Genomic DNA, 12,002 nt, shown 5'->3' on the forward strand with positions numbered 1-12,002 from the left:
TATTCTCCCACATCGTCTAAGCCAGGCTCGGTGCCTCAAAGGGAAGGCAAATCAGAAGCACTGCCTGCCCTGGCTTCTTTTTCCTGCCAACCTTTCCTCTTTCCATGAATCTAACCCTAAAACCTGTGACGGGAGAGCAGCCAACAGCAGGATAGTGAGTCGAGCCAAGCAGAGCAACGCAGGAAAGCCACCGTAAATGTTTATTTGCAGCTCTTTTCTGTAAATGCAACACTTTCAGCCCTCACTTGAGCTCATGGAGGATTTTCTCCTAATAAACACGGTGCAGAAGGCCGCGTGCATGCCCCCAGAGAATGGGCTGGCCCAGGCGTTGCCGCCTTGGAACGGCAGATGCAGGACACGCGCTCACCCCGCAGCCCAAGAACCAAACACATAGAATGAGCACTTCTTTAACGACAACCGTGCCTGATCTGGGTTCAGAGACCCACAAATCCTCTCCTGCCTCTCCCACAGCAATAGGGAGACCCACTGGGAGAGCATGCAAAGAGTACGCTACAATACGCCCGGTAACAAACCTGCGTCAGCTTTTAACAAAGCCCCCACATCTCCAAGCTCAACACCTCTCAGAAAACCCCTCATCTAACCCCATCCCAGAGGCAGTTGTTTTCTGTAGCCCAAAACGAGCAGAGACAGCATGGGCTCATCCTTCTCCAGTGGCTGCCAACGTTGTGAATACACATTAAATCCCAGGAAGTTAAACAGGAAGTCCCAGAAATTAAACCAAAAATATGCTTGTGTTTCATATTTACACATAAACAAGAATGTATAGTTTTAATTACCAAAGGCCATTTGCTGGGGAACCACCTGCCATGCGAACCATTATCCCAGCCGTATCTCTTTCCAGTGACTTCTGGATTGCCAGGGAGCCAAAGCAAGATGCCAACGTGACAACGAAGCATCATTAGCAGCAGGGAGGAGGATGAGGAGCAACCGAGCCAAGAAAAGACAGGCTGTGGCCGCAGACACCATCTCTTCTTTGTGCCATCTCATCCTCTCGCATTGCCAGGGTGGAAAAACAGCTTTTGATGAATAACTCGGCATGAGGCGCTTTTCTGCCCATCAGCGTGTCCTCCTACAGACGTGTTCTGCTATGATGACTGCCTTTAAATCACGCTGGAGGGCCCTCCCAGCAGGTGTGATTTATGGGGACTTTAACACCCTGGTAGCTCACCAAGCAAGCTGAAGGTGGGAAAAAGCCGGCGCAACGTAGGCCAACCGGCGATGGGAATATTAAAATGAGCAGGTCCTATTTTGATGGATCCTCCCCGGTGCCCAGTTTAAGGGACTCAGGGAAGCGGTTTGCGTTGCTTGCTTTATTAAGCCAGGTCAAAACACAAAGGAAGTTGTCAGAGGGCTGGGAGACCTCTTGGGCTACTCAAGGAACCTCCAGGGTTCGTGCTGCGCTTTCACATGGAAGGCAGCAGGGTACTCTAGGTCTGTTAAGACCACATGAAACATATTCTGAGAACTACCACACCCATTTTTACGTATATATATATAAATATGTGATATTCTATTCCTTAGTAGGAAAACCAGGAGGAAGACAGAGAACAATTCTTTGTGGACACGCTTCCCTCTTGCTTTTGTAACTCACGCTTCTATTACATTGTGCAAACCATGATTTTTAGTTCATGCTCCCCTTGGGGTGCGCCAGCTTTAGGAAGAGAGCGCTTTGCCAGGAGCTGCATCAGTCTCCTGAAAGAACCAGCTCTGTACAAATGCCCAAAGTGTTTGTGAGGAGCCCCAAGCAGCAGCTCACCCGACCGAAAGCCCTGAGCTCCTGCAGGATGCTCCACGCCCTGGGAAGGATGAAGGGTGTATGGATTTCTCCTGTGCAATCTGCCATCGCCCATCCATCACCACACCTTAAACGTGTCAGGCAGGCAGACACTGAGTTTTGGGCGCCTTTTCCCTGGGTTTAACCCTTTGATACCTGCCCAAGCAGCACAGCTCACCTTCACATCTTCGTGTCAGGAGACACGAAGTCTCCTGACTGTCCTGGAAATAAATTAAACCCAAAGTTTATTGCTAGCAAGCAAAGCACGAGACTGTGGTGGTACAGTACGTTTTCCTAACGAGCTTGTGGGCCAAAGTCCCCTCTTGCCTATTAATTAAATTGCTGTTTAATTCAAGATAAAAGTCTTTTTTCTTAAGGAGCCAAAAGGCTTCCCCACGCCCCAGGAGACGTGCAGCAGCCAACGTGAAAACACAGTGCCGTCCGCAGGGCTGATCCTGCCGCCAGCGCCCCCATTCCCACCGCAAACATCAATCTCTGTTAGACCGGAGAGTTCCCCTAAATGAAAAGCCTTATCTAGAACAGGTCGTGTTATACAACAAGTCACTCGCTTTGCCTGGGAAATGAAAGATGATGAGGCAGAGTTCCTGGTACAGAGGCTATCTCCATAAATCTGCCGAAAAAGGAACTGTGGATTACTTTGCTGGATTAATTATCTGTCCTTCAAACACAGCCCTGACCTCAGCGGCTGAGCATCTCCAACCTGTCAAAGCAGCCAGGGAAACAGGGAGGGAGGGATGTTGTGGGGCACCGGCCACTGGCTGCCTGGATCTCCTGTTTTCCTGAGAAAAGCAGCAGAAACACGCATTGGAGCAATGGGAGCCCCAGCACCCACCAGCCTGTTGGTACAAGGGAACTCGAGTTGCGAGGTCTCAATTTAGATTCCTTTTTCAAATGGGTTTTTGCAGGGTGGTGACCGCACTCCCTGCAAAGCGCCGGGTGAAAAGGTGCACGTTTTAATTGGGTTGAAACGCTCCAGTTGGAAGGAAGGGGGAGATATAATGGAATGGTTTTCCCTATAAGATGTAGAAATGATTCCCAGTGAAGGCAGCAGGCAGGCTGGTGTGCCCCGACACAACACCCACCCAGAGCCGTGACACAGCCCAACCAGCGCTCCTTCGTCATTTCAGGCTTAACAGCTTTGTAAGCTGGCGCCATGAAGTCAGATCTTAAGTCTTATTTTATGTGGTTATGGTTAATCTTTTAGTTTTATTGTTTTCCTGTCATGGGAAGACCTTGTGCTGGAGATAGCCGTATAAATAAGAGCTGCAGTGGTGTATCCCGAGGCACAGCTACCCGAGGGATGGAGCAGAACAGGACATGGGCAGTTCCAAATTAATTGTTATACCCCGCCTCCAAATCATACCAATGCTTTAGATATTCATACCAAAGGAATGATAAATGCCTCAGGTTGCTTTTCAGCTCTCTCACTGCTGCATATTCAACCCCAGCTGGTAAAATCAGACCAGCCACGTGTGAGCCCTGTGCCTGAAATTCGGGAAGAGACATCACCCATCCCCTGCCATGAAACGGGAACAGAATCACCGCCACGTCCCCTTGTGTTAGTGCCAGGTATAATTACCACCTCCACCAGCCATTTTCACTTTTACTTACAGTTGGTTTCTAATTTAATTTGCTTCCCCATTCCCATATTTTAGACTGCTTTTTTGCAAAATTGCCATAAAAATTTACCAGCTCACGCACAAAATCTGCTCACTGACCTTTACCATAGTGATTGAGGATAATGACAAGTTAATTAGGCTTTACCTGCCTCCCCCAAAAACCCGCTTGCCTTGGGTGAGCAGGATTTTGGAGGCACGCTAGCAGCTGCTTCCCATGTCCGGAATCTCAGGCATCTAAAGGCAACATGTTTAAAAAGCAGAAATCAAATTATTGCAAGCGTGAGAGTGCCTTGACCAGAACGGAGGAGGCTCACCCTTGCTGACTTCAGAAAAAGAAGCTGTTTGCCTCATAAGCACGTTTTCTTTAAAATTGACCCTTAGCCATACATCTTGACCGCAACCCAGCCAAAGGCAAACTCTGCCTCTGGCAAGCAGCTCAATTCATCCTGACACTCGGCTTCAGGGGCTTTGGAAACCTGAACCTGGAGCCAAAGTCAGGCTGAGGATGAGGGGGAGGTGACAGCAGGTGTCTGCAGTCACCCCTCTGTCCATCCACAGGGTGACCCTTCCAAGCACCACCGCTCTGCACCACACTGGTGCCGCCAGGAGAACAGCTCCTGGCCGGCTACAAAAACACTGCGCAACTCTCATGGTTGGGCAACAATAAAACAACGCGAAGCAGTTTAATCGCTCTTTGATGTGTTCTGCCTGATTCTCCGATGAGAGAGCTGCCCCCTGCCGGGCGGGACCGGGAGCGGGGATTAATCTCCTGGCACACACGAGCAGACGCTGGGGTGCTTGCAGCGCACTGCCTGCCCGGCACTCCGCACCCGCTGTCACCGGGCTCCCACGGCACGCCGGGCTCCCTGCCACCAGCCGCGGTGGCGGCTGCCCCAGCACCAACAGAGGACGCTCGCAAAGGGGCTATTTTGCACGGGAACCAAAGAGAAATATAAAAATAAGACCGCGTGCGAACACTCCAGGTAAAAAATCAGGATTCATATTTTGGTTTTCTGGATTCGGTAGAGCAGCCGCGACCACCCGATGAGCAGAAAGCCTGATGTGACCATGAGAAGATGGGTGCGTTTAGCAAATTAACCCTCAATAGATTACATGCTTGATTCTGTAGGTTTAAGCCATCAGATAAAGGCTCTTGGAAACCCAGACCTGTTTGTATTGCGCTGGCGCTGACAAAAGAAAATCAGATACCTGCAGCACAACCCATCCTGCGTCAGAAAAAGGGCCCATGGCCACCAGCAGATGTTCAGAGGAGCTCTGGGCTCTTTGCAGGTCTGCTCCATGACGCTGCGTGAAGCGGAGCTGTTTGTGTGCAGAACGCACCCGGCTCATCATTAGGACTGAAAGGTTTCACTAGGAGATATTGTCAGATTTGTTAGAAATAATGCCTGTTGCTCACGGAAAGGGAGACGTTGGTAATGATACACTCCAACAGCACAAAGGTGATTTCCAAGCTGCTGACCATCGTCAGGCTCTGAGATGGGTGAGGTTACTGTAAGCTGAAGGTTTTTGCATCCTCACCATAGCTCAGTGGCAGCTGCAAAACTGTATCAAGGTTTCAGGCCAGTGTCCAGCGACAAAGGGCCCACATCAGTCAAAAGAAAGTCCCTGCTGCACTGTGACCAGTTGACACGTGCAGTTTGGGGGATCTCTCATTTAACTCCTGCCAGGGGAATATCAGAATAAATTGCAGAGTGAATTAGAGGAATAAATAATCCTTGCATCTTCAAAGGCAGACTGACCTGGATACTTGCAGTCGGGATGAATGGACTTGAAAATCAGGGTGAAATCACCTTGACCTCAGAGGTTGATGAAAAGAGTGTTTGGTACAGCCAGACTTTGAGGAAGAGAAGCTGCGAGATTATTTCTGCACGTGTAGATGAAGGAGCTGCCAGGCAGCACGCGAGCGTGTGGAACAGCAGGAGAGGAGGTGAAGATCCTCCCCAAATGCAATGCCAGAAACAGGGCTACAAACCAGACCCACCAGACTCGCCCCTCACTCCTGGGTTAACCCAACTAGTCTGTCTGTCCCCAGGTTACAGACCAACAACAGCAGCACCTGAGCGCAGCCCAACAACCATCAAATTCAGACTTGTCAGAGGCTCACTGACCTCTGTGTATCTTAAATGAGATGGCTCCAGACCCCAGAATTAGCTTTTCCAAAGCACAGGTATGTTTTATCTAGAAGTGCCTGCCCAGCCTGCCCTGCCCTGGGTCTTCTGCTATCAGGAAAGGCTGACAAGAGGTTTAAGGCTTGCAGGGCTGCAGGGAGTGTCCCCAAAATCAATCACACAGTGATTAGGGTTCAGCACCAGGTGCCACAGACACAAGTTTGTTTGAAGTTTAATTCCCTTATAACCTCAAAAAGCCGTATTTTTTTCCTCAGAGACAGTCAAACCAACCTGGAAAACCTACTCCCAAAGGGAGGTCCCTGAGCTATGGTCCCAAGGGGGTCAAGCATTGCCTGACAAGGACCCATGTGTGATTTGCTATAACAGCTTCAGCAACCTACCCACGCACACAGAGAAGGGCTCCTGGGCTTCAGAGCGGCTCTGAGAAGGCAGGATTAAACCACGTGGATGTCGGAAACTCTACTGCTCTAATCAAGCTTCATTCTCTAGCCCCACATCCTCATGGGACTGGCCCCCCGCCTGCAAAGCCCTGGCAATACTTCGGGAGACCACAGCCCAGCACAGAACATGTGGGAAATGCCACGGAAACCGCCGGGAGCTGTTCAACCTGCAATCAGTGCCATTCTCTCCCCAAACAATACCCACCGCACCGCCAACAAGAGCTTTACGCCCGGCTCTTTGCAGGTCTGCTCCGCGACGCTGCGTGAAGCGGAGCTGTTTGTGTGCAGAACGCGCCCGGCTCATCATTAGGACTGAAAGGTTTCACTAGGAGATATTGTCGGATTTGTTAGCAATAATGCCTGTTGCTCACGGAAAGGGAGACGTCGGGAATGATACACTCCAACAGCGGCACAGTCAAGGAGAAACCCAGCCAGAGAGAATTTGCTAGGCACGGGATGTACAAAGGCTTATTGCAGGGCTAAAGCTCCTGTGGCCCTGCTGGGGTCCCCACTGTGTCCCCCTGTCACTTACCCGAAACAATGGTGTAGCCAATGCCCCGGGGACGGCCCTTGTCCTGGTCGATTGCTGTGATCATCCGCACTGTGGTGCCCTGGGGAGAGAGAGAAGACACAGGTTACAGCCACCCCAGCCCAGCACTGCTGGGGCTACCAGGGTGCCCTGCCAAGGCGTTGCACTTCTTATCACAGGCCATGCTGAGGAAAACCTGCCCGAGGACAAGGTGCGTCACGGAAACATCCCACCTCTGCTTCTCAGGGCAGTTCAAGTTCGTCACTCTTGTGCAAGCTGCGAAGCTCTGCTAACCCACCCCAGGATGCCGCTGGTGATGCTAAGGGCAGGACAGTATATCTCCTCTAACCAGACCACTGAGCAGGCTGAGCTTGACCCTGCAGGAGGTTTGTACCGTGACAAGCGTCTGTAGGGACTGGAGAGAGGCTCTGGCTGACGGCAAAAGCACACGCTCCTCCAGCACAGAGATTTTCACTCTGCAGTGCCTCCAGAACCAAAGGCAGCAATTCCTTCTCACCACAAGTTTCATCACTGGCCACTACATCAGTTTTATCTCCCATCGCCTTCCCAATTTCAAGTGGTCCTCTTCTCCCCCTGCATTCTCCAAACAAGGCAGCCAGGCGACGAGGGATGCTTGCGCTGGCTATTGGCATCCAGCTGCATAACTGAGGGAGCTGCGGAGATTTTAATTGAAACCTTTAAGGAGGAGGAGGTTGGACAGATGCTGAGAACAGGGGATTGCCCATGGGCAGGAGCTTCTGCAGCGGCCAGCTCACTCTCCTCATCTTAAAGGACAAACCTGTTTCTTACTAACCAGCAGAAAGGTCCACGTGGGCCAGAGTGCCCCAAAACCAATGGAGTACATAAGAGTGAGCCCAAATTCTTGCTTAGGTCTTTAAATCAAAACATCATGCACTCGTGTCAAGTCCATAAGCTGTATGTCCCCCGCCGCACTGCAGTGAGCCCATGTGAATACAAACACAGGCACGTGCATGTAATTAATGTAGTGTGAAAAGATTTACAACTCAGCTGTTCCTGTTTTCATTGGTTTATTAACAGTGGGAAAAGAAGCTATTTTAATGTTGGGTTTTTTTTTTTGCCCTCAAAGGAAATGTCAACAGAGGCGTTTGCATATCTAACGAGGGAGCGTGGTGGGATGGCAGCGTTGCGTTTGCCCTGCAATCCATCAGCTGAAGGCCAAAGGGAAGAGCTGCTGCAGAAACCAAACCAGTGCAAAGGGGGAACTTGCTGCCTCCCCAGTTCTCCCCACCATGTGGGCTCGGATGGAGATGCTTTGCTACTGCCAGCCATAAAGAATGTTCCTGGGGCCAGGCAGGCTGCCCCTTCCCTGATCTCCGAGGGCATTTCAATAGACTCCTTAAGTAAATCCACGTTATTAACCGAGAACATTAGCCATAAATCCCAGGTCACTGGCCTTTGAGCAGCACTCGGCTGGTGAGGCTCAGCCGCTGCCAGAGAGCCTCTAAATCACTGACAATAACTGTCCTTTCCACAGGAGCAAGGAGAGCTAAAAAGCACTAGAAAAGCAGGAAAGCAGAGCAAGGGATGTGGAAAGGAGAGCAAGGCAAAGCAGACAGGAAAGAAAAAAGGAGAGGCACGCGATTGAGTTGCTCTCCCGTAGAATATTCTGCTTTAATGGCTGTCCCCATGGGGCAAGCACAAGTCCTGTTCTCCTCCCCAGCAAAGCGGGAGCTGCTGCGTCGCAGGGGCGGTGGGTGAAGGCATTTGGTCCGTCTGACAGCTCGCTCGTCGCCTGTCACAAGCGAGGGAGCGCTGCGGAATGACAAGTGTCACCTGCTGCGCGGCGCGGCGCAAAGGGAAGGCAGTGTGGGAGAAGGCAGGGCCCCCGCCATGGCCAGGAATAGCAATGGGCCCAACGACACCGCGGCTGCTTTATCTGTGGGAAAGGGCCCTCCCGAAGGAGCCAAGGGGAAGGGCTGTGGAGAGAGATAACAGGACGAGCACAGATGTTGCAGTCGGGAAAGTTGGGGAGGGGAGGAGAGGGAATCTCATTCGGATACATCAGCAGCACGTGCTATGGAGACATCCAAAGTAAAGAAATCATCCAGATATCCCATCCCAAGAAGCAGTGCTGCTAGGAAGGTTCGCCTGGTCCTTGGCAAGCTACTGAGGATGGTTTCTTCCCCACAGTTTTCCAAGATCGGGTCTCCTCCTGTTCTTGCAGCCCTGTGTGTGTCCTCCTGCTCCACAAGCCCCTTCAGCAGCCCATCCTAGGGATGAGCCATGTGTCACCAGTGACCGAGAAACAAGTGCCAGAGTGACGCTGAGCTCCCTATGGTTCCTCGATGCCCTCTCCTGGAACCACAGCACGGCAGGGGCCTGGCCACCTCTTCACAGCCCACCTGGCTTCCATCCGTCCTGCCAGCTCCTTTGCAAGAGGCTTCAATATCCATGAGACTATCAGATTCTAGCTCCCAGGGATGGATGATCCGTCCCTGCGCACCCACACGATGTTTAGGACCAACCTCGATTCTTCTGGGGAAGAGGGTGAACAAGTGTGCAGGACAAGGATAATGTTCATCCATGTCCCTGGAGGCAACTTCTGGTTTTGTAGCGAGTGGTACCAACTCATGCAGATGGAGCACAATCACTCAATATGTGTCTAAATGAGGTGGGAGATGACATGATGCAAAACATGACACTACACATAGGCTGTACTCATCCATTAGTACCTGTGATGATCATGAAAACATCTTCTCCCCCATACCAGTAGAGATAACCAGAGAGACTAGAAATGGAAGAATACCCCAAACCAAGCCCTTGGTCACAGCCATGACAAAAACTGACCTCTCTCCAACCACATCTCAACAATTCCCAATTTCTCTTCCAAAATCCTACCACACCACAACACTATTCCTGTCACTATCTAGGTTTTGGCACAGCAAGGGCAGGACAGGCTGTGCTCTGATTCCATGGTAGCGAGCTGCACCCCTAAATTGGAGGGGATCTCCCCACCGTCTCTAGCCAAACACACCTGGCAAGACTTCCACTTACTCGTGGAAACCCCAAGCGGATTCCCAGCACCAACAGCTATGCCCAGGGCTCACCCCATGTATTTGTGGCATGAACCTGCAGCTCTCGAAAACTCCTCAATATACTCGATATTTCTTAAAGCAAGTAACAACTCACCCCCCCACCACAGACAACAGCACTGAAAGGACACGGGTGGGGGGTACGGACTGGAACACCAGAACAGAATAACTCTCTTCCTCTAGGGAAGGAGGAAGGAGGTTTAGAAAAGTAATAATCTGGAAAAGCCTGTGCTTAAAAGAAAGGCAAAGAAAATAAAGAATGGCACATTATCCAAACAAAATCTGAGGGTTTTTTTAAGAGGGGCAGGGGCAAATCAATCCTTTTTTAATAAAACCCTGAGCTTTTAATAAAGTGTTCACACTGATGGGCTGGAAATATTGTAAGAAAGAATTAACTCGGAGCTATTGAGACTCTAGGGCAAAAATAGCACTGATTCTACATTATTTCTTTAACCCAAGGAGTTTTTGAAGAGAAGGGGGATGGTGCTGAAGAATTAAATCTGTTTTAATGATGTTTGATGTGTATCTGTACCGTACCATTGCAAGGGAATACAGCTGCTGGTCTCGGAACCAAGCACCAGTGGGGTTTGTGCTCTCCCTTACCTTCCCCTGACTCCCTACAGGATAAAACACACCGTCATGGGTCTCGGTTTATCTCTTAGTGAGTGGATTCCTTCTCTTCTGGCCCCCAAAAGTGAAGCCAGGATGCTGCCTGGACACCATGGACCAGCTGAGGTTCAAAAGCTTATCAGCTCATCAGCATCTCTGCCAGGGGAAAGGGCTCCTGTGCTCCAGCTCCTCTCTGACTTGCCTGGAGAACCTCAATGATGCATCCAGTCTCCAGCCACTGTGAGGATGGACGCGCAAAAAGGTGATGAACGCAACATTGGCAGGTTTGCCACAGCTCTAGACAGCTTGGGTGCACTCGGGTGCCCTGGGAGAGGTGCCTGAGCCACGCTGGCGTGATAAACAGCATCAAAAAGAAGATACGACACCCCCAGAGAGAGCAAAGTCTCTCCCTGCTGCATCCTCTTCCTCTGCTCGATAAGAAATGTCTTTCTTCTCACTGTCCGAGTAAGCGTGTGCCCGAAACGCTTCTAAATTACGCTACCAGATTGCGACCCGAGAAAGGCAAGAGTTACAAAGGCACTTCTCTCCCCTCTTGTGCCCCACCACCCCTTTTTGCTGCTTCTCCTTCTTCTTCCCTTACAGGATTAGGGACTTGAAAGGCGAAGCGCAGCCTTTGCGGCAGGAGGGGGGAGCGCTCCAGAAAGCTGCCACGGCCAAAAAAATCCTATTTCTCACTTCTTAATTCCAGTCAATTCCAGTCAAAGGGCTGATAGAGATCTGTTTGTGGTAATTTGCTGCAGTTTATCCACTCTTTTCACCTTCTATCGGCTCTTCACTGACGGGCTGGCTGACATGCTGTTACTCGAGTGAGGAAATTAAAATTTGATGCAATAATCCCAAATAAGAAGGATTTTATTAGGTAATGTATACACTCTAGATGAGGTATTCTCACCTGATACATTGATAGAGGAACACGGGCATGCTGTGCACCGCAGATAAAGAGAGAGGCAAGACAGACAGAGAACAGGTATGTGGAGCAGCAGCAAGTCTCTGCTCGGTAGATTCAGGGCTGGGCTGAGATGTCTCCAGTGTATTTTGGGGCAGATGGTAGAGCAAACATCACCCACAAACGCACTGCAGGTCATTGGCTTGACCTGGAAGCCTGTTTGGGGACAGAAGTTGGCCCAAATTTGCTGTTATCTTTTCAGTAACCAAGCTCTTCTGCAGGGTGAGTTTCCACTTGACACATGCAGCTGGCTCCCTGGGGTGCTGGGGCAGAGCCGAGGAGAAGACTTCCCACAGAGAGAGGGAAATGCACCATGGTAAACCCCAGGCTTGCCGTAGCAAAGCACGGCCTTATTTCAGGAGCAGTTTCTGCCATGAAGGATGGTCCAAACCAGAAAGCAACACCACTCAAAGCACCACCCGCCTTCAGCAGCCACCTTCTTCACCATGCCTCTGGTGGCACCTATCCATCCTGGGTATGCTCAGTGCTTCTGGAGATGTTACATAGGGTCAGGAGAAATTAGAACCTCTAAGACCGATAACAGTTTGGCAAGCACTCCTCCCTCGCTATTTCCTATATTTCAGGTTACACAGTGATTATTTGCTGCTTTGCCTACTGCAAAAAGTGTATGTTCAGAGAGCAGTTGTGATTGACGTATCAACACAAAGACAGCGTTGAGCTCCAGCCTCAATATATATCATTTATTTGAGAGAGATTCCCCTTTTCTGCATACCAGCTCACTCCACAAAGGTGCTGCAGTCCGTAATTTCCATACTTAGGGTACTTCCACTTCTATAA

At 50.5% G+C, this 12,002-nt stretch overlaps 1 protein-coding gene across 2 annotated transcripts in view; it reads right to left on the reverse strand.

Annotated features, from left to right (window-relative positions):
- Positions 1 to 12,002, reverse strand: part of CDH23 (cadherin related 23) — a gene marked incomplete at its 5' end in the record, with an annotated part of 191,770 nt that overhangs the window by 95,100 nt on the left and 84,668 nt on the right. For both annotated transcript variants that reach the window (XM_082054336.1, XM_082054337.1), the window contains one exon: positions 6,558 to 6,636. In XM_082054336.1, the coding sequence (XP_081910462.1) occupies positions 6,558 to 6,636 (79 nt within the window). The remainder of the gene's footprint in view (positions 1 to 6,557; positions 6,637 to 12,002) is intronic.

This window comes from Streptopelia decaocto, assembly GCF_964273445.1.
Source record: "Streptopelia decaocto genome assembly, chromosome: 5".
Lineage (NCBI taxonomy): Eukaryota > Metazoa > Chordata > Aves > Columbiformes > Columbidae > Streptopelia > Streptopelia decaocto.